The sequence below is a fragment of the Haliotis cracherodii genome, unplaced genomic scaffold, assembly GCF_022045235.1.
Source record: "Haliotis cracherodii isolate W230 unplaced genomic scaffold, xgHalCrac1.p SCAF_30, whole genome shotgun sequence".
NCBI classification, from domain to species: domain Eukaryota; kingdom Metazoa; phylum Mollusca; class Gastropoda; order Lepetellida; family Haliotidae; genus Haliotis; species Haliotis cracherodii.
Window position 1 is genome coordinate 511,780 of NW_027266287.1, and position 23,524 is coordinate 535,303.

General features: G+C 39.1%; 1 protein-coding gene across 1 annotated transcript; it reads left to right on the top strand.

The window, feature by feature from the left end:
• Positions 1 to 505: 505 nt before the first annotated feature.
• On the top strand, positions 506 to 23,256 carry LOC139477033 (uncharacterized). Its single transcript, XM_071259595.1, has 6 exons — positions 506 to 592; positions 3,617 to 3,877; positions 13,788 to 13,931; positions 15,715 to 15,811; positions 17,978 to 18,089; positions 21,925 to 23,256. Exons 2-6 carry the CDS (start codon positions 3,622 to 3,624, stop codon positions 21,937 to 21,939), a joined length of 624 nt encoding a protein of 207 aa, XP_071115696.1. The 5' UTR covers positions 506 to 592; positions 3,617 to 3,621; the 3' UTR covers positions 21,940 to 23,256.
• The last annotated feature ends 268 nt before the right edge of the window (positions 23,257 to 23,524 follow it).

Below are 23,524 nucleotides of genomic sequence, written 5' to 3' on the forward strand. Positions count from 1 at the left end.
ATTTTAAGTCCGGAGAAGTACAAGCAGCCACACCCACATATACATCGACCTGGCTGTGGAAGGCGATGTTCAACTCCACCATCTCGTATCCACGCCAAGGGACGCAACTGTGTCAGACCCCGCCGTGTTACTCTCTGGGATCTCTGATCACCCAGGAACTGACACACATGCATTGATCGATTATTTCCTGTTTGTTATGCGTTAAATACTGACAGGTAGCTCTACCGCTATTCGAGTATGGCCAGTATAGCGACTACACGAGTTGTGTCCCTTTGTCATACCTAGTCTTGTACCCACCATCGATGTAGCCAGCTGTGTTTGTGTGTGTTTCCCTGGCTCAGTCCCCGATACACTGCAATGTTAACGACCTCCCTCCTTAAAACATGACCTCGACTGTGTGAGATATATTGTCACTTACCCGGCAAACTGTTTTTTTTCATCAATCCGTTCCTAACCTTTCTGAATGAAAGCTGGGGTCACGTGATGTGAAGGGGGTTCCCCTGTGGTATAACCCGAGTCGGAGGCGGCAAGTCACAAGCAGCAAGCAGGAGTGTTTAGCGGACAGAAATCTCCAGGTATTCATCGTAAATCTGTAAGTTGATGATTTTATAATGAAAGATCGTCATTAGTGACACAAGACGGCAACTTTGTCTGATTCCTACTCTCTGAAAACCTCACTCACCTTAAATCAGTATGTTGTCTCAAGTTTGTCCTTCAGATTTTTACACACTGAACTTAAACACGTTTTAAAATATTTCTATAAAATTGTATTTGAAATTGTTCAATAACACCGAATGAAATCGACATACAAAAGGACCGACTGTGTGACTCGCTGACGTCAGCTCCTATCACCTTTACCGTTACCTAGCAACAAACACATAACATCTTCGTACATCGTTCAGGGCTCCATCTTAAATAGGGGAAAAACAGATTATATATAGGTCAGTTTATAACAGTATCGGCTGAACCAGTGACCAAACAACCAGTGTATCGGGGACTGAGCCAGAGAAACACACACAAACACAGCTGGGAACATCGATGGTGGGTACGAGACTGGGTTTATTGATGGGAACAATGACGAAGGGACACAACTCGTGTAGTCGCTATACTGGCAATACTCGAATAGCGGTAGAGCTACCTGTCTGTATTTACCGCATAACAAACAGGAAATAATCGATCAATGCATGTGTGTCAGTTCCTGGGTGATCAGAGGTGCCAGAGAGTAACACGGCGGGGTCTGACACAGTAGCAGTTCAACCAGAGACCATTGTATATCACAGTACTAGTTGAACCAGTGACCATTGTATATCACAGTACTAGTTAAACCAGTGCCATTGTATATCACAGTAGCAGTTGAACAAGTGACCAGTGTATATCACAGTACCAGTTGAACCAGTGCCATTGTATATCACAGTAGCAGTTGAACCAGTGCCATTGTATATCACAGTACCAGTTGAACCAATGACCAGTGTTTATCACAGTAGCAATTGAACCAGTGTCATTGTATATCACAGTATCAGTTGAACAAGTGTCATTGTATATCACAGTATCAGTTGAACCAGTGACCATTGTATATCACAGTACCAGTTGAACCAGTGACCAGTATATATCACAGTAGCAGTTGAACAAGTGACCAATGTATATCACAGTACCAGATGAACCAGTGACCAGTGTATATCACAATACCAGATGAACCAGTGACCAGGGTATATCACAGTACTAGTTGAACCAGTGACCATTGTATATCACAGTACCAGTTGAACAAGTGACCAGTGTATATCACAGTACCAGTTGAACAAGTGACCAATGTATATCACAGTACCAGATGAATCAGTGACCAGTGTATATCACAGTACTAGTTGAACCAGTGACCAGGGTATATCACAGTACTAGTTGAACCAGTGACCAGGGTATATCACAGTACTAGTTGAACCAGTGACCATTGTATATCACAGTACCAGTGAAACAAGTGACCAGTGTATATCACAGTACCAGTTGAACAAGTGACCAATGTATATCACAGTACCAGTTGAACCAGTGACCAGTGTATTTCAAAGTACTAGTTGAACCAGTGACCAATGTGTATCACAGTACCCATTGAACAAGTGACCAATGTATATCACAGTACCAGTTGAACCAGTGACCAATGTATTTCACAGTACCAGATGAACCAGTGACCAGTGTATACCACAGTACTAGTTGAACCAGTAACCAGTGTATATCACAGTACCGGTTGAACAAGTGACCAATGTATACCACAGTACTAGTTGAACCAGTGACCAATGTATATCACAGTACAAGTTGAACCAGTGACCATTCTATATCACAGCATCAGTTGAACTAGTGACCATATTGTATATCACAGTACTAGTTGAACCAATGACCATTGTATATCACAGTATCAATTGAACTAGTGACCATTGTATATCACAGGACTAGTTGAACCAGTGACCAATGTATATCACAGTACTAGTTGAACCAGTGACCAATGTATATCACAGTACTAGTTGAACCAGTGACCAGTGTATATCACGGTACTAGTTCGGGCTTACCCCCCACATTAAGATGACAAGCCGCGATAAAACTGGAATACTGTTAAAACTCACACTCTCACTAACAGCAAAAGTCATCAAATCATCCCCTCAACAGAATTATATGCGGTGTCGGCGAGTCCCTGACGGTCGCCCGTGTTCCCCCTGCAAAACTGCCAAGTGCAAGTCAAGAAAGAGGGCGTGATCTTCCGAGGTGGTGATGTGACCTGACATTTGATTGACAGGTCCATGCTACAAGCTGGTTATTGAATGGATACCTCTTGCACTCGATAATTAGAGGGGCGTAACTCGTTATCAACGCGAACTCCTAACCACACTTGAAATAACTCACGATACACTCGAAATTCCATTCAACAATGAAGATATAGCTAATACTGACACTCTACTTATCTGTTGTAGTCAGCATGTTGCTGGAGAACATTTGAACAAGTCAAAACGTTATAATTACAATGAGAATTGATCATATTTCTTCAGCGATGATCATATTGCTCTTGTGGTTAAAGCCTTTCCTCATCACGCCATTTCATACATACATGGAACAGGGCGGTAGGGTAGCCTAGTGGTTAAAGCGTTTGCTCATTCCATTCATACATACATACATGGAACAGGGCGGTAAGGTAGCCTAGTGGTTAAAGCGTTTGCTCATTCCATTCATACATACATACATGGAACAGGGCGGTAAGGTAGCCTAGTGGTTAAAGCGTTTGCTCATTCCATTCATACATACATACATGGAACAGGGCGGTAAGGTAGCCTAGTGGTTAAAGCGTTTGCTCATTCCATTCATACATACATACATGGAACGGGGCGGTAGGGTAGCCTAGTGGTCAAAGTGTTTGCTGGTCACACTGAAGACCCGAGTTCGATTCCTCACATGGGAACAATGTGTGGAGCCATTTATCTTGCTGGAATATTGCTAAAAGCGTCGTAAAACTGTACTCACTTACTTCTACATGGTACAGTATTTGAATCCCATTGCTGGTGCCTCCCCGCATGTAACCCAATTCACTCACGTGTTTGATACTGTTCATGTGTTTGCATTTATGTGACCTCTGTTTCTGCAGACAAAATGGCGGAGTCACCCTTGTCTGGACCGAAGAAAGTGATAGACATCAATGGGGAAGTAATTCAAGTTGGTGAAAACAACAACACCAACAAAATATTCCAAAACTGTATCATTAATATTAACTACTACAACCAACTACCTCCCCCTACAGCTGATACAGTCCCTGTACGAGACCACACAACTAAACCTTATCTCCGTCAAGTCCAAGGTCAGGTTAAAAAGAAGGTCAAGAACAATGGCCGATCTGCAACGGCCCCAGGTAAAGTCACGTGATTACACATTATCCCAGCACCTATAATTATATTAAGTCATATCACATTGCATGTTTCATGTGTATCTTAAATGTCCAGTGACATGTTATCATGGTTATATGTGTCTAGTCATGGTGATATAAACTGATGGCTGTCATGGTGATATCATGATGGTAACAATGGTAATATATTCATGGTAGTCATGGGGACACCTTCATTGTAGGAATAGGTATATACTCGATACTTCAGTCAACGTCAAGGCAGTAGTCAGCCAGCAGTTGTGTTGGTTCAGCAAACAGTGTTTGGATGTTCGCACTTCTGCCAGATATCTGTGTTTGGTGGCAACACCATGCTTTATGTCCTTTTGTCTTTGTCTTTCGCGTTTGTAGTCTCTGTGTCATTCATGCATATATCACGAGTTTGCTGAAATCTGTAACATATACATCTCATACATATAGTAGAATTTGCTGAATTTTAATTAATGCAAATAATCCATGATTCATATTGACTTGGTACATATCTACAGTCCTGTGAAAAAAGTAACAGCGAGTATTGATTATAGTGGACTTGTCAGTCAAATAACAATGGTGAGTCTTTCCAGACCATATTGTGTAATTGGTAAATATACTCAACACCAAAAGTTCCTGTGACACCAATTCTTTAGTGTATTTTTCAAACAAGTAAAGTTTGGTTTTCAATATTGTAGTACATGTATGGAATCAAGTCACAAAAACGCAACTCCTACAGAAAAGCATGCATTCCATGCAAAAGTTGACTTTTATGCAAGCCCCATACATTTCACTACCAAAGGATGGGTATAAAAACAAGTGCGTTAACGGGATTCCATATCAATCTCATTAAAACCAGATCTTTGTTCTCGTTACCGCTAAAAAAGATCTGAGGGCATCCTATTACGGGTCACGTCAGACTGACCTTGCACGAACTTTGACCGACCAATGGAATGACGGCACAAATTTCAAATTGGCGACTATGCTTTGAAACATATGTTGACAAATTCTCGATTACAAATTTGAAACCTGAACAAAACAACATTCTGGAATGGCTAATAGATTGACTAGATTGTAAGGATTCAGTCGCTAAACCCGTAACTACCGTTCGGAATACCCCATGTAAAAGTTTTCGAGATTGCATGATTAGAAATCACATTCCGGCTGTCACTTTCATGATATTGTAAGCGACGCGCTGATTGGTCGGATGAAAGGTCGTTCTGACATGACCCCTAATGGGATGTCTTCAGATCTCCGTTTACCGGTAGCGATAAGTAAGGTCTGATTTTAATGAGATTGGATTCCATATGCATTGTTTAGCATCGTGCTGACAACAACCACTCAGAAAAACAACAAAATTATGCAATTATTCAACATTACGAAATGCCACGCCTGTCCGAAAATGAGCGTCTGTGAGCCATTGGTGTGCTTGAAGCAGGATCGAGTCAACGTGCCATTTGGTGTTTATGGCAACATTGGCAACAGACGAATGCAGTCAGAGACCAACCATCCTCGGAGTGGCAGGCCACGTGAAACCAATAATCGACAAGACAACTGGATTCGAACAACACACCTACGAATTCGATTCCAGCCAGCAACAGTGACTGCAAGAAGCATCCCTGGCCTTTGACGAATATCTTCACAAACCGTACGTCGCCGTCTCAGATGTGCAGGGATTGTCGCCAGAAGACCCGCCAGACGTCCCATTTTGACAGGAAACAGTGGTGCAGACAGCTATGCAGTGGGGACAAGTTCTCTTCACTGATGAGTCTCGTTTTCACCTCAGTCACAGCGAAGGAGGGATTGGAGTCTACCTACGTCGATGTGACCGTTACGTCAATAATTGTGTCATGGAAGAAGATTGGTTCGGGGGCAGCAGCGTTATGGTATGGGGTGGAATTACAGCAAGACTGAGGACCCGTTTGATAGTGGTAGAGGGAAATCTCAATGGACAGCGCTACCGCGACGAGATCATCGGCCCTGTTGTTCTACCGTTTTTTGCGTCGTCATGGCCCAGGCATTACTTTTCAACATGACGACGCCCCTGATCTCTCACCAATCAAGCACATGTGGGATGAGTGGATTGGCGACTTCAACGTCAACCACGTGTTCCACAGACACTCAAGAAACTTCGAAACATGCTCCAGCAAATATGGACAGATATCCCACAGGACAGATATCCCCATGCAACACAAGTGGACACACAAGCTATTGATTTGTAAATTGACATTTTGACATGTTCATGTTTTTTTTTATTAAATCAGGCATTTTCTGAAGTCAGTATGGCAAATTAAAACATTTGAAAACTTACAGGAGTCTTTTATCTCTTGCAAACCGAAATTATTTCAGATTTGATGAAAAGCATAACTTTGCATGAAATCTTATTCAATGTCACAGGAAGTTTTGTTGTTCAGTATATATACATTCCTTTGATAAAAGTAACAGTGTGTACTGCTCATGCCGAGGAAAATGTAGCGGATATTTTGAAAAGTATCAGGTCGGAAATTTCAGGCTTGAACAAAAAGTTTGATAATGTGAAATCTGAATTCACTAAGGAATTTGATCAACTGAAATCAGAAAATACTGAACTGAGGAACCGTGTGACAGAGTTAGAGGATAGTGTTGATAAGGCTGACGCTCAGAGTAGATGCAATAACATTATAATGCATGGCACTGAGGGGTCTCCGGGTGAGACATGGGATAAGACTGATGAATTAGTGGGAATTAGAGATGAGACCTGGTAATATCTATAGGGCATCTTCTGGCGCATCCCCCCAAAAATAAGTCCATAAGAATTGTAGTACCATCAGGTATATCCTTCAAGTTATTTAATACATCATTGAATCCAGTCACCAAATCTAAGCTAACATCTTTTAATGATGGACGGCTCAATGACATATAGCCTGGGTCATCGGTTTTTTATATAGTCTACTAACATCAACATCATTTAAATCTCCTAGATTAGGTGTTGGTCCTGTGAATATAACTTCTTTCCGCTTGTAGACAGTATCTTGTAAGTGTAAAGTACATAACTTGCCCTTGATAGCAGGTTTGTCAAATCATTCTGTGTCTCCAAGATCGGAAAGCGCAAATGTATATCATTCTCGAAGGTAATGCGTTCCATGACCTGAAGAATCAACCATTATTTATAACATGGAGTGTCACACTCAAATATCGTATATGTACAGGTTGATGTTTTACATCTAATACAGAAATTTTGAGATCTGTTATAATACCCTGCTTAAACTTCTTATACTGCAAAGATGAGAAATATTCCATTCTACCACCATTGTATTTTTCATCTTTGACTGGAATAGCTCTTAGCAGTGTTAAAGGACTCTCATGTTGAATATTATCCGTTGTACTAATCTGCTCAAGATGGATGCACAACTCTTGATAGGGAACTATATCGGGTAATTTAACTCCATGCACTGTTGTGATTGATACTACGTCTCTTCTTATAAATCCAAAAGTCCCTTTCAAGTTTTATAGAATGTGCTCCACTGACAAAAATCAGCACCCCATTCCATTCATTTCGTGTGAGGCTAGCTCCCAAAGGCTTTAAAATTTCATCACTGAGTGAGCAAATGCTGTAATACCCATCAGATATAGTGCGACATTCTTTATCGAGTAATAACTTATAATTACCTCTCTTTATTGGTCCACCGTGGGTGATACGTTCCATCACAGAGAGCAACTTAAGGTTGCCCAGCCGAGTTTTAGAGCAATTCCCAGAAGTGTAACATGCATATTAAATATACAAAGATACTGTATTATATGGGAGGTGTTAATACCGAGTGTAGTTATGAAGCAACCTATCTTACGAACCTGTCGATTTTAGTAAGAGACTCTGCTGCTCATTTTTTGTTCATTTCCCTGTTATCTTTGAAAAATAGAGGTTCACGGCAACTAGTGCCAAAATGGTTTCACAATCCAATGCAATTTATGCAAAACTAGTTACACTTTGCCATGTGATGTGCTACAACAGGATGTTATGTATCTCTTTATGCCACCAGCTTTGAACTAAATGAGTTTGTTTTATCATTTCATGTATACTATCAGATTAGACGTATACTTAAAGAAATTAGTGCCCCATTACCGCAGGATCAAGCATGGAATGCATCAAATAATCCGTACAATAGGTGGGCATATGAACTTATTTGTCAGGGATTTTATGTTTCTTCTCCTAACGATTGGCGTCTGCTTGGAGTTAACCATGGTCTAGGTATTCCATACGCTGGCGCACACTCTGTTGAAGAAGTCAGCGATGATTTACTGAAAAGAGGTCGACTTCTTCCAAGCTTTGCTCTATCGAGTAACGAGTGGAGAGACGATCGTATGAACTATAAGGGTGGTGTTGCTTTCACACTGTCACGACGAGTGACCACCACATTGTTTGCATTGCCTTGTCAAGACCTCGTAATTCTCAAATATTGTACTCCAAGGATGGTACCTGTAATGTGGTATTATCGTAGGTTTCCAAGAGTTCTCAAAGACCATCCAAGACCTGCTTTGTGTCATGTGGTACTTCTTCCAAACCTTTATCTATGGAAGCCACCATTGCCCTGAGTTCAGTCCGCACAGTCTGAAGAACCTTAGTAGTCTTTACAGAAAGTTTTCCTTGTGAGTTGTTGTAGTCTATAAGACCTAACTCATTACAAATGATGTGGATGCTATATCGTACAAGAATTCATAAGATCAATATTCGGAGAGCCACACAGTCGCAATATTCCTTTACTATCTATTGTAAACTTGGAATAGTTTCGGCCAATTGGAGTAACATATTTTTTTAGGTCTTCTTTTAAGACATTGTAATAATCATTAATGGTTGATTGCACAAGTTCCTCATTAAGATTCATAAAGCTGGTTTCATCAGTACCCTCATCGATCGTACTAGTATCAGTTAGGTAATCTAGATTAATATCATCCATTTTTAATTTAAACATAAGGTTACATCATTTCAATATAGACAATGTCTTCGCAATACGGACGCAAGTTAAATCCCCAGAGTAGACTACGGCATCCATTAGAAGCCAAAGCAATTCACCACTCTGTAACTATAACTAATAACCCGAGTACCATTGATCAGAATCAAACACTTCTGGTTCGCTTTCCTAATCTCGGCGCTCATGATGTGTTAGTTCCAGGAACTGCCCAACTATGATTTACAATTAATTTTACTTCTGATAACCCTGTCAGGAAGCTTGTTCAGAAAAAAGGCTGTGCGATTGTAAAGAAAATCATGATTAAAATTAGCGGTAATGAGGTCTTGAGTATTGACAACGATGTACACTTCTGTTACATGGATCTCTGGAGAATAACGAAAGAACAGAAAAAACTTACAGTATCAAGGTTTTGACACAAGCACTAGACTGCATGTGGGTGCTTCTGCTGGTGATATTAACATCATAGAAGATAAGGCTGTTGCTATTGCATTGGGTAGCCAACTCGACTTTGAGTAACTGGATAGTCACATGCTCTTCTATCAAGCATCCCACTAGGCGATAGGTTAGAATATGAACTCACTTTTAATGACTACGGCAGAGAAATCAAAACCGGTGGCGATGATGCTCGCTATTCCATTGACAATATCCCACTGGAGTATGATCTGATAACGGATCCTGAATTAGACAGACAAACTCATAACCAGCATAAAAGAAGTTTAGCCAGGAACAAAAGAGATACAACGTGGAATATCAATCTAAGTCTCCCCGTTAGATCGTTGAAGGGTAGTTTAATGTTGTTAAGGACCCTTCTGAAACATTTTCCAGAGATACCAAGGCGTTCTACAACCCCAAGATTACAAAGTGGAATTGACTATCGAAGGTGTGCCTAATCGACTATATAGTCAAAGCATACAAGCATATCAACTGTGTGATGAGATTAAAAAACTCCCTTCTATAAGATGAAGCCCAGAAGTTAACACGGTCGCAAAAGATCTGGCTCTGGCGCTATGGCTCGACATGCAAACTACAGATAATGACCAACTACACGATACTGGGTGGAGCACAGAGAATGCTACTGAGGGGGTTACTATACAGATAACGAAGTACATTGAAGGCTGAAACGCCTGGTAAATTAAACATATATTTGTACGTGATTATGGACGTGCAACTTAACATACAAGATGGAAGATTCGTGCAAGCGATCTGTTAATAATAATTTACCTAGGGTACCACGCTGTGCTATCATCTTAGGGCAAACGGGGAGTGGAAAAACAGCTTTTATTCTAGATATTCATCAGAATTTTTGCGCCCATATTATTATTCTGTGCCCAACTATAAACGTTAAAATAACCTACCTAAAAAGCGATTGTGTAAAGAAGGATGTGCACAACTTCGATCTGTGCAATCGTTTACAAGACTGTTTACGAGTATGTCACGAAATTGCAAAGGAGAATCAACTCTTTTCATAATGGACGACTGCAGTGCGAGTAGAGATGAACTTACCAAAAAGAAAGATATGCTTTCATGTTTAGTATTCTCCTGACAAATTATGGAGCACAGCGTTTGGGTTCTTACTCAAAAATGCAACTCTGTCCTCAAAGATCTCAGACAGCAGACGAAATGGGTTGCCCTGTTTCACTGCAAAGACCGAGATTCATTTGAGGAATGTCTATGTGAAAATGATGTTATTTATACCAAGCTCGAGCGAGATAAGTCAGAAAACTGTTAGCAGAAACGAAGCACTGTAAACTGCTTATGCAATTGCTAAGCAAACTTTAACAACTGATGATCAAATTATAGCAACTGATTAGCAACTTTAGCAACTGATTAGCAAAATATGGCAAAAATGTAGCAAAATATAGCAAAATATGACGAGCAGCGATTATGTGGTTTGAAATCCTCATTCTTTTGCAACAGTTTATTATTTCTGGCTGTATTGGATATGTCACATTTCATTATGTTAGACTTAAATATCGGCTAGGGTATTACATTAAAAAGATGGAATGCTATGAACTTCTCAGGCAACTGCTCAACGATGAGCCAGAACCTGTAGCTACAGATCAACATAGAGAAAGACTTGCATCTTTGGTAGCCGATGGAAAATGTTCCAAAGACTTGGGGAAAAATTCTACCACTGAAAAAATCGATAACGTCACTGATGAAGAAAAAAAAATATATGTGCGTTACGAGTCTAGACTAGGAGCTACCATGATTAAAACAATAGGTTCTGTTATGGTACAATTATACACAGCTGTGACTAGTACGTTTCTTCCTATCCCACCAGAAAATCGCCTGTATTTATGGCAATCTCTCGACAAAGACTGTTTATCGAACACTCTTTAACTGCAGTAGGCTGTGAGTTTTACCATAGATACGGAATGTTCTTAACGCCACTTACCAACGGCTAAAGATTGTCAATTTAAACATGAGTGCCAACCTAATAATATTAATGGAGGTGGAAACGCCACAAGTGATTGCAGAAACGCCATAAGTGAACGGGGAAACACCAAATGTTAGAGTGACTTAGAATCCTTGAAAAGTTGCAGCCGGTAAAAGGGGAACGCTAGCCAGGAAGGCAAAAACCCTCACTGAACATAGTACACACGCAATGAAAGCTTGAGCTCCCGATGACCTAGGTATTATAGCATTGGTATGGTTGTTTTTTTAAGACCAGAGAAGAGAAAACACCACCAGTTCAAAAACTGGACGAGGTTCAAATAGAGTTAACTCCTCATGTTATAAAAGCATAACTACTCCAGTTACAGACAGTAAGAGAAGAAAACAAATTAATGGACTTAGATTCATAGACCCCGTACAGTTTCTGTTATCTTCCCTGGACAATTTAGCCAATAACAAATCAATATACTGATCGGTTAACACGGCATTTGTTGTTGAAAAAAGGTGTATATCCTTTTGAATATATGGATGATTGATCTAGATTCGACGAAACTAAATTACCACACATTGAATCATTCTATGGTAACTTAATAGAATCTGAAATAACTGATGCCGATTATGAACATGCGGTGTGGGATAAATTATGTTGTAAGAATTCAGGCGATTATCACGATCTGCACTTAAAAAACGATGTACTGTTACTCGCTGATATATGTGCTATATTTAGAAATACTTGTTTAAAACAATACGGCTTGGACCAAGCATGGTACTGTTCCAGTTCCTGACTATTCTGGGATGCATTATAAGAAGACCACTGTGGAATTAATGTTACTCACCAATTATGATATGCACTTGTTTGTTGAGAAAGGATTAATAGGTGGTAGATCGATGATGACGAAAAGGTATTCTAAAGGCCAAAAATAAATAAGTGGAAGGAAATGATTTGAGTAAACCTGAGCGCACATATTAAGTTAAGTAATGAAGAGTAATGAAGAGTTACGGTAATAAAGAGTTTAAAAGACGATCAAACTCTGATATGGGCAGTCTTATAGTTAATGATTTTCTTGATATTGTACATACTAATGTATACATACGAATGTATATGCAGCGACTGCTAAAATTGTCGAATTACTCCAATATGCTGGGAATCACTTTAAAGTTGAAAATAGAAATAGATCATATGATAGAGTGAGACAACCTCCTAGGTTTGACTCTGAATGTTCATGTGCCAAGAGAAAGAAATATATATGTTTCGATTTTTTAGGATTAACTACAGATTTGGACAACATTTAGATAACTACTTGACAACAAAGAAGATAAACCGTAAATTGTGTTATGAGAAGAAGAAGAAAACTTTTACAATGTCTGTCGTCCATTAGATTGAATCTGCTGTACAGGCAAACGACTGTAAAATGTTCTGGAGAAAAATCAGATCCTTGCTGTGCTGTAACAGTGTTCACAACAGTGTATCAAGTTCTGATTCGTTCAACTACCTCCAAAAATTGCTAATTATCAAAGATACAGAATCACATAGTGATTTTGATATAAATGTGAAAGAGTTTCTTATCAAACATGATTATGATAACTATTAGCTATTAGAAGTTTAAAGTCTGGTAAAGCACTTGGTATTGACGGTGTTCCTTCTGAACTTTATAAAAATGCTCTTTCCATTGTGTCATATTTAAATATATTTTATAATTCTGTATAGCATCGTGGCGAATGTCCAGATGAGTGGAATATAAGAATGATTGTCCCACTATATAAAAAAGGTGACGCTCGAAATCCGGATAATTAAAGGGAAATTTCGCTTTAAAATATTGTTGGTAAAATTTTCACTTCAGTACAGGAACTGACAATACGAAACTGGGTCGAAGTTAATGATATGCTACACAAAGGATTCAGAAATGGTTATTCCACCACTGATAAAAAGAAATGTTCTACAATCCCTATGTCAGGTTGGTTTCCTATATAAGAAAATTATTGTTTCAAACTGGGTTTTCATATGTTTGGTTGTCTCAGGATTGCGGCGATATGAAATGCCTCATGGTTATATTCAAACAAGAAAAGATGTAGAATTCCAAAACTGGCATTACAAAATCACCAGTTCTTCTTCCCTTTATTCATCTCATAAATCACTACTCGAACCAGAAAAATATCTGTCTACTTTAGCATATGAAAGAGATCTTCTTGGAGCTTTATGTAAATTCCGTTGTTTAAGCCATACTCTTTATGTACAGAAAACTCGATTTAATACAACCACAGAATCATCGTTTAGTTCATGTTTGAAATGTAACCGCTATGAAATGAATACCATTTTTTGTTAATTTGTCCTTTTTATAAAAGTAGTAGAGAAAATTTAATTCCAAAATGTTACCAACCATCTGTTCAAAAAATTATCAGTCTTCTATCTACCAAACATGATTCTGTTATTAAAAACCTGTCCATATATTTAAAAAGACATATTTCAAAAACATTCTTCTTCTTCTTTCGAGACCATATTGTGTAATTCGGATGCATCACCTTGACTGCGTAAGTTGCTAAACATGTGTGTGTTATTCCGCCTGCAGGCAGACCATGTGACCAAGGACCAGCCTCCCATGCAGTGAAGATCTGCACCCAGACAGTGTTGGACAGTAGGGGGAGTGTGCTCGAGCCGGGGGATGGTGTGGTGATAGGCAACAAAGGAAACTATAACTACGGTATCTTTGTTGGTGAGACGAAAACACATCACAGACCCCACATTACTCCACATGTACTCTCGACTTCAGCTGTAAGATGCGTTGTGTTTGTGCAGTCTACAGTTAATACGTTGTAAACTGCTCATTGAATGTTGCTGCTTTGTTTGTTGTTTTATGCCACAGGCATCAATGTTCTAGCTACATCACGGCAGCTGTAGGCAATCAATTCCGGGGAGGTCGCTGATAGCATTATCAACTTTCCCAACTTTTCCGGGTCAACTGAAATACATTCATCCAAGGGATCATGACAGAGCCTTCCAGCCATCTTATTAGCGACTGACCGATCGCATAAGCGACTGAACTTTAATTTGCCGATTTGGTTGCCTCATTATTGTTTACTTTTCAGTAGAATTAACAGATACGTAGCTGGAAGTTAATCGCAGGATGTACTTGAGAAAACGATGTCCGTATTCCATAGCACATGTCCGTCATGTTAACACTGCAATATCACAAATTATGCTGTGTCTTAAAGGGTTTTTTCAACTATAAGTCGTAATATCGCATGCGCATTTTCACCTAAAGTCCAGTTTCCTAAGATGTGCATCCAATGAAAAGCGTAGTAAGCTCCGTACATACTGAATAGAATGTGCTATTGCCTTGTTGTTATACAGTGGTGGTGTTTAGAGTATTGACTTTGCAGTTCGACAGTGACATGCCCGACAAAACAACGACAGACAAACACCCCCTTGCATCTTTTGTAAGACGTGGCTAAAAGTGTTTGAATGTTCACATTTCAACAAAACTGTGATCACATGTGCTTGTTGTTCATTTGGCTCAGGTGGCTCCAAGGAACATCATTTTGGCTCAAGTATGTTTTCATTTAGGAGCCAAATGGCTCCTTTGGGAAAGAAATTAAAAAAGAGGACTGACTGAGTGAGTCCAAACTTATACTGCTCTCTCAACAGGCTTGAAGTACTTTGGTCCGAGTCTGTCCAGGGATCCCAACAGATTACGCATTTTGAGACACACGCTACGTGTAACATCTACATCTGCATGGTGTGTGTGTGTGTGTGTGTGTGTGTGGGGGGGGGGGGGGGGGGGTTGGCATGGGAGGCCCAGTCGTCCGGCCCCGGCACCGCGATTCGCTGTGCAGAGTTGCTCCCCTTGGGCACGCCAGAAACCTATGATTGTGGGTTCGAATCCCGGTTCACCCCGATTATGTTTCCAGGTTTGTCAGCACCATAGCCGTGCTCGTGGGTTTCAACGAAGTGGTAAACGTCTGAGACCTGCATCACTTCGGGCTTTTCTCCCATATTAAGCTGACACGCCGTGATATAACTGGAATAATGTTAAAAGCGGCGTTAAACCCAACTCACTCACTCACATCAGCATGTACATGTACGTTATAGGGCATGTTAGTAAAAGCATGTATTTTTAGAAATACACCAAGAACAGGTTTATTGCTCAGGTGATTTTATGAAAAAGCTTCTGGTTTTTTCTCCCTCTGCTTCAATGCAACTGGAAGGAATACACACATCATCCTATACTGATTAAATTGAAGGAAAACTAAGTTACTCCGTGCTATATTTTTTAGGAAAACGTACACATGGTTACAACGATCACGATTCAGTTCACTGAAATATGCACAGATGTTTGACATACAAAATGTAATATAATGACATGACTAAGTACTTTAGGTGACGTTGACATTATTATCATTGTGAACATACCTGCTCACTTTCTCGTGAATGTCCTGATAATATGTTGATGTTGTGATGTCGTATGTCGTGCTGAGTGCATGGTGACGTTGTTGCAGGAGACAGGATGGTCGTCACAGTCGACAACACAACGAAGGTAGTAAAGGTACCACTGGACGTTAATGTGCCTTTCAGGAAAAGTTGGGGAATGTTGTTGTAAGTATCTTCCAACTACTATATACACTTCCCTATTTCCATTTGCTCTGCTGTAAATGGAGATAGCATTTGTAATACTGAACTACATGTTTACAGAATATAATATTATTGCAAGGTGACAGCAAAGGTCAACTGTTTAACTTAATCAAACCAAAGATTTACTCTACTGTAAACGAACAGGACGTCCACGTCCACATCACCAACATGATATTTCTATTCCACACACTACCCTAATATTAAACCATAAAGTGGATCTGCATGTCAAAATGAAAATAATCACTCAGCCGCGGGAAAGCGGCGGGGGTAACTTGGACTCCCTTCACGGGTAGAACTGGTAACGGACCCTACGTTACCCTAGTTACATGGTTGATTCTTATTTATTGCAACACTCATTCCCCATGTCCCTTTCTTGACATGATATCTCGCGCTCGAGTCTCTGTCGTGACTTATTTATGAGGATTAGTAACCACGATCAGTCAAATTAACAGTTGATGAACTCGTATGAAGCACAGGAAAAAGGACAAAATACGATTTCTATGGCCTGACACATATTGACGCATGTTCAACACCTAACTCGGCAATATGCCAGCTGCATGACGGCGGTCTGTAAATAATCGAGTCCGAACAACACAATCCAGTGATTGACATCATGATCACCGATTCAGTGAATTGATGACGTAAAAACCACCAATTCAGTAACTGACCACCTGATCCACTTGCAACAAGCATACATATAGGTTGCTGGGGGCCTACATTCGTACTTGGAAATCCCACTTGACATTTCACATGAATATACTCCGATACTATACTATCCAAATAACACAATTGTCTTTTTGTTTGATTTAATTTTTAACTTCGAAATTACTGTCATACCATACATATACATTCTTCTTTGGAAGTTGGATTTACGGTAATTGTTTTATTTGCTCTTCACATGACCCATTCTTTTCTCAACAATATGTATGTATATATTTAGCGACTAGTTGAAAGTATATACATGCAGCAGTCACATGTCTTTGAATCATATTTTGTTACTCAGATCAAATTATTTTCATTCCATTATAAATGGCAAACTGTCACAATGTATTGAGAGATGCCTGCTACTGTTCCCAAATTCGTATAATGATCACGTGCAGTTTTAATCCACCGCTTACTTGTGTAGATCTTCAGAAAATACAACATTTCTATCAAGAGTTCTTCAAAATAAGTTTTCTACCCATCCACAAATAAACCATCTCCCTGTTCATATGTGGATAGAGTTATGTAACGTTTTTTTATGGCGTTGTCCAACCGACGTTTGCTCCTTCTATCAAAGCTGCCCAGCTGCACTGACATGCAGTTCTAGTCTTATGTCTGAATGAGTTACCGCCCTTCCTTGGAGGATGAGAATATAGTGTATTTCTATCTCGCCTTTTGAATGTTCCAGTATCGATTTCAATTGTCTCCTGTTTATCCTGAGATACGAATAGCATAAACAGAGCAGGACCTTACTACTTAATTTTACAGAATGAAATGTATTTTCACGACACCGTTGGTATGATACCTTAAGTTTTGATAGCGCATTGAGTATGATGCAACTAGCGCTGCACCTTGGTTGGAGGGGAACATATATATGCCACATGATAAAATTATCTCTCTGGTAATATAGCAGAGACAGGAGGAGGACGTATGTGTACATATATGTGTGATCTAGATTTCAGTTGTGATGTGTCCGGCTCTAGATGTTGTGTTAATATTGCAGGGACAGGAGGAGAACATATGTGTACATGTATTTGTGTCTACATTTCAGTTGTGATTTTTCCGACCCTAGATGTTGAAGCATGTTAATATAGCAGGGAAGGGGGAGAACATATGTGTACATGTATTTGTGATCTACATTTCAGTTGTGATGTGTCCGGCCCTAGATGGTAAAGCATGTTAATATTGCAGGGACAGGAGGAGAACATATGTGTACATGTATTTGTGTCTACATTTCAGTTGTGATTTTTCCGACCCTAGATGTTGAAGCATGTTAATATAGCAGGGAAGGGGGAGAACATATGTGAACATGTATTTGTGATCTACATTTCAGTTGTGATGTGTCCGGCCCTAGATGGTAAAGCATGTTAATATTGCAGGGGCAGGAGGAGAACATATGTGTACATGTGTTTGTGATCTACATTTCAGTTACCAGTACTATGACAGTGTAGAGAGGGTACAGCGAGCTACAAGAAGAGTCGGACAGGTGTTTTATGGTCATGACTTTGACTTTGTATGGTGGTGTTTCACAGGCAAGAAAGTAGGTACCATGATGTTTAAAGCTTATATATGCATGTTCAAACAATATGCATTCCACTCTAATCACCAGCATTGTGCGCGTGAAAAGATGTTCGGGTAACCATGCATGTTTGTGTAGACAGCTTGAAATAGGTAATCAGTTACATCAACACTCGCTTCTATTCCTTGATCGTTGTCAGATATAAGCATACAGGTCATACTGCGAGGCCTGATGTATGGACGTGAAAATTGGACACTATTTGGATAATGTTGACAGCGTGAGAATGGATCACAGGCAAACACTATGGACACATAGTCACTGACTTAATATAACCACACAAACAACATATGAACGATAACTTGTCAGTTAGGACTGGAATATTTAAATATTTACAATTGGGTGACCCTATATGTTCAGGGCCCATTGTGAATCGTGGTCATTCCAGAGTAGAAAGGTTTACAGTACATTGTGCATGTTGTAAAAGACGACGAGGGGAACGACCAGATGGTTAAAATGATTTACCCGGTTGACTGAGTATCTTTGTAGTAAGACAGCCTTGCTCTAATGATCACGTTACTGTTAGGCCTCGTTATGGGGAATTAATTATTAGTAGCTAGCCTTGAAACAAGAGAGCTGTGATTTCCTAGGGTGTATTCAAGCTAGTGTTGCGACATATCATTCAAATTACATTAATTCACATGTAATCATGACAAACAATGATAATAATAGCCTGAGACAGTTTCAATATAATTCTGGGAATAAATGTTTGTAATGCTTAAGTATTTTCGGTAAATGCGCATATAGGCAATATACAAAGGATACAACATTTACTAGAGTAAGCACGGTAATGATTATAACATTAGTTTACAGAAAGCCTTAGTAATTATAACATTTTAATAGAGCATGTATGGTACAACCTTCATGACAATTCTATGTATGGGATGTCGCGCCTGTTTGGGTAGCTACATGTATGGTAAGGATTTATTACTAACGGTAACATTAATTTGATAAATGAAAAATACATACGTACATGTATGGCATCTACGGTAAACTGTGTGTTTAGATGAGGAACGTTGCATTTACTTCGGTAATGACGGTAAACTTTCATACTTGTAGTTTTACTTATAACTTACCTGACATAATACTTTCGGCAATTACGGTAAATAAAATAAGCAGAATAAAGATACGATGGTACACAGTAGAAGCTATTGCTCAGTTTTAGCGAGAGAATAACTACTTTCAGTAGTGAATATTGTGGTGACTATGGTAATGTATCACTAAGGCGACGTAATAATTTCGGCAAATACGGTAAGAAGAGTATAGTAAGTTTCAGAAGTAATTATTTTTCTGACTACGGTAATGCATCACGAAGGCGATGTTGGTATTGATTACGTGCGTAATGTACGGACCTAAACGATAACAGATAATGGAGTAGTGAAAACGGTAAATATATATTTAAACGATGCGCACATGAAGCTGCATTGTCGTGAGATACAAAAGAAGACCATAGCTGAATTTTCATGACTACGGTAATGAAATTGGGCGTGTGGATTGTGTTGCACTGGACATAACTGAGTAATTGTTATATATATACTTATACATGATGATAAAACCTAAAGAATGCGTTGTTGTTATAGATTATACTGTAAGCGCGTACAGGAGGTAAATCTACTCCCACATAATGGGCGACTGACGGAAAATATTTAAAAAATGAACAACGTATAACATAAACATTGCTTGAAGTAGTTGCCTGAACTCTAGGAACCGTTTTGTGACCACGCTACACGTACGCTACCGCATGAAAATCTAGACTTTGTATACATTGTTGAACATTGACATAGACTGGGGATATGGTAGTGGATGTGGAAATATAGAAATGGAACACTGGTTTTGTATATAAAAGACATATAACTGAATGATCCCTCGACGCAATGTACCTAAAATAGTTTGAATAGTGCCTAAGTATTAAACAATAAATAATATATTATTAGCAGCCGTTTAGAAATATCATGTTCTTGTACATGTTAAACTGACCGTTACAGTACGGCAGTTTTGATTCAAACTTAATTCTCGAATCATCTAGAAAATAATAATGAAATAGGAAGTTTAGACATAAAATTACAAAACAATTTAACAGTTTCTTACCTTGAAACAAGAGAGGAGAGAGCTGTGATTTTCTGGTGTGTATATTCAAGCTGGTGTGCCTTAGCAGTTAAATACCCCACAGCTCTCTGTATAACATTTACCATTTCTCTGATGTTGTGGGTTTGACACAATGCTATCTGCCCAAAGCCGATAAAGTTCAGTTCAGTATATGGTAAGCAACTAATGAGAACTTATATCAATTACTGGTATGTCCGTTTTTAAACATATGTCTGCGGCCAAGGGAATAGGTCTTAACGCTTGACCATGGTATTCACGACATTAAAAGGGGCTGATAAGATGGTAATCTCAATATTGCCAAACAAAGTTTTTATGATAATATAATTATAAAAGTCTATTTCAATTATAGTTTGGAAGATCGTTAAACATTTGCCTGCTGCGGATGAATATTTATCGACACTTGACCAAGAGAGGAAAACTCGTGCCGCCATGGATACGACATGCTTTATGTAGGATTACGTAATTTAAGGTTCACATTAATAAGTTTGCTGAGGGAATTCTGTTGTGTTTTATCAGTGTCGTGATAAATGATAAATCAGCTATACCGTGCCTACCGATTTGCAAATATAAGGATTTCCTTTGTGAAGGGTAATTTGTGAAAAATTGTTAAGGGTAATTTGTGAAAAATATATAAAAGTATCAAGAAATATATGCACTGTAGTCGATGCTCAAACAGATGACCACACGTATTTGACGAAACTGTTTCCAGACTATGTCTACACTATTTTGTCTGGAAAAACAACTTTTACCCAACAGGAGTGACAGATGACCACAAGTTTGTGCTGACTATGTCTGTACTATTCTGTGTGGAAAAACAACTTTCACCCAACCGTCTAAACATCTTGCCTTTACTCGTCGCCATGCCTTGCCTGTAATCAGTCACTGTTCAAAAGTGTTCAAAACTGACCAGTGCAGTGACATAAACATGACTTGTCACGTCACAGAGATGTTCTTGTGACGATGTAATCAAATTGATTTATACACAAATTTGTATCCGTTATCTTTCATTGCTGTGTAATTTTGTGGAAGATCTCGACATCTTCTGCTCTGTAGGGTGTTATGATCACTGCTTTACTGACTGAACACGAATAATCAGGAATGACTTGCATGATACATCAGCAAATTTGGACAAAGAAAAGGTAATGTTGAACGTTCTCTGGCAGCAGATGGCTTGACACAGTGGCGCACAGTGGCGTTCTGTCAAACACAAAGCAGGTACTAGGGTAGTTTACTTGTCGAATTGTCAGTGAGCACGCTGAAGACCCAGGTTAGATTCTTCATATGATTAGTATGAGTGAAAATGAGAGTGCATTGCTAGATTAGCAACACAAGACCACTCTCACACTCACTGACAAATCAGACTGGTACATATGATGTGCGCTGAATGCAATTAATTCTTTCACTACCACATAGAAGATTACAGATACGATAAACGTTGGGTTCCAAGTAAGTAACACAAGGCATCCGTATTTCAAGGCAGAAAAGTGGGAAACACAGTTGTTTCACTCCGAAATTATGTAAAAACTAGATATTTTAGTTCATCCACTTGTCATGCTAGAATATTGCACAATACAAAGTGAATCAGAAATCATTATGTATTTTAATGCACAGTAGGAAATGTCTCTCACACAAGATGCTGCTATTTATTCCACATTAGATCAATTTTTGTACAATTTCATCTTTTATCTTTCAGCTCTGCGATTTTTGACGACATCTGACAACAGTACAACTCGTTGGTCGCCTGCCGGTTTTAGTTCTCTTTGTATATTTCTCAACTGCATGTGGTGTGTATCAACACAGAAACTGCACATATGTAGTGTTTGTATTTGTATGTCAAACTGTATTTAACAGTGTATATTGTAAAAATGTTCTTGTTTGTTTCACTCATGATCAGTTAGTTAATGTGTTTCAATGCTGGGATAAAAACGGATCACTTTTTGCCATCATCTGCAGGCAGTAATTTCAGCTCACCTCTAATTTCAGTGAGTTTATAGCGACACGTATCATCCTTCTGTTCATAGATACCGGAGAGGGTCAAACTATTATAAACGTTACACAGTAAAGCGCAAATCTACCATGAATGTTTAAATTACTCGATTCTGATTGCTGAATCAGAGGCTATTAAATCACAATAAACCTCCTTTGACTGAAAGAGCTGAATTGACGGCTGCATCACCGCGGAAGCTAATACTCATAGAATAGTACTTTTTTCAGTCATTGTCGGTAGGCATATTTATATAATTATATGTATAATTACATGGTACAAAATGCAGAGTTGCGGTAACTAAAATATTCAAAGGATGTGTGGCAACACATTACGTGCAGAAACATGATAGAAATCTACAAAAAGAATATATGTACGTTTTGGAGACAACAGAAAGCTTGGTGCTTTTCTATTGACGACTGTGACCGTCATATCTTTTGCGTCACAATGAGCGATATGACATCATAATGGTGACGCGCGGTGTAGAACGAAAGTCTTACAAAGTTTGCTTAGTTTTATTTAGGGATGCCCACCTCATGTTAGCTTTCCGTGCTTATGTTTTCAATGCTTGTCATATGTTCGAGTGAAATATTACGGTGGAAACAAACTGCTTGGTCATATAAAGCGGCATATTTTGTTTACAGACTGTTGTTGGTGATGCAAATTGTCTTTACGCCTAACACGTAAAGCTGAAGTCAAAACACATACAGCCTTTGACCAATGAATATTGATGAACGTTTACACACTCATTTCCCGTAAAGCTAACGTCTTTACATGTAAACATTATATCCAATCCAGGAAATTGAGCGTTACCGATAATATACTACCTTTACGCTTTGCAATTTGTTTAGTCGCAAAAACCAAAGGAATTGTCACTGTAATGATTAACAATGATTAACGTGTTATGATTAACAAGTGTTACACATAATCATTCTGTAAATTTCCATCGGTCAAAGCATCTACACGTAATGAATTTAGCTTTACCGTAACGTTTATCATCGTCTTATGCTCATACTGGATAAATAAATTTGGCGAACTTTCTGAATGATGTATTCCTATTTTGTGACAGAGGTAGTAGTGGCTGTGAGGGAGTGAGACTGTTTTAGCGCGCCTTTGAAATATATTCCAGTTGTATCATGGCGTGTCAGCATAATGTGAGAGAAAAGCCCAAAGTGATGCAGGTCTAAGATGTTTGTCACTTCTGTGAAACCCACGAGCACGGGTATGGTGCTGACAATTGTATCGGGCAAACCAGGGTTCGAATCCACGAGCGCTGGTGTGACCAAGAGCGCAACTGGTACAGCGTATT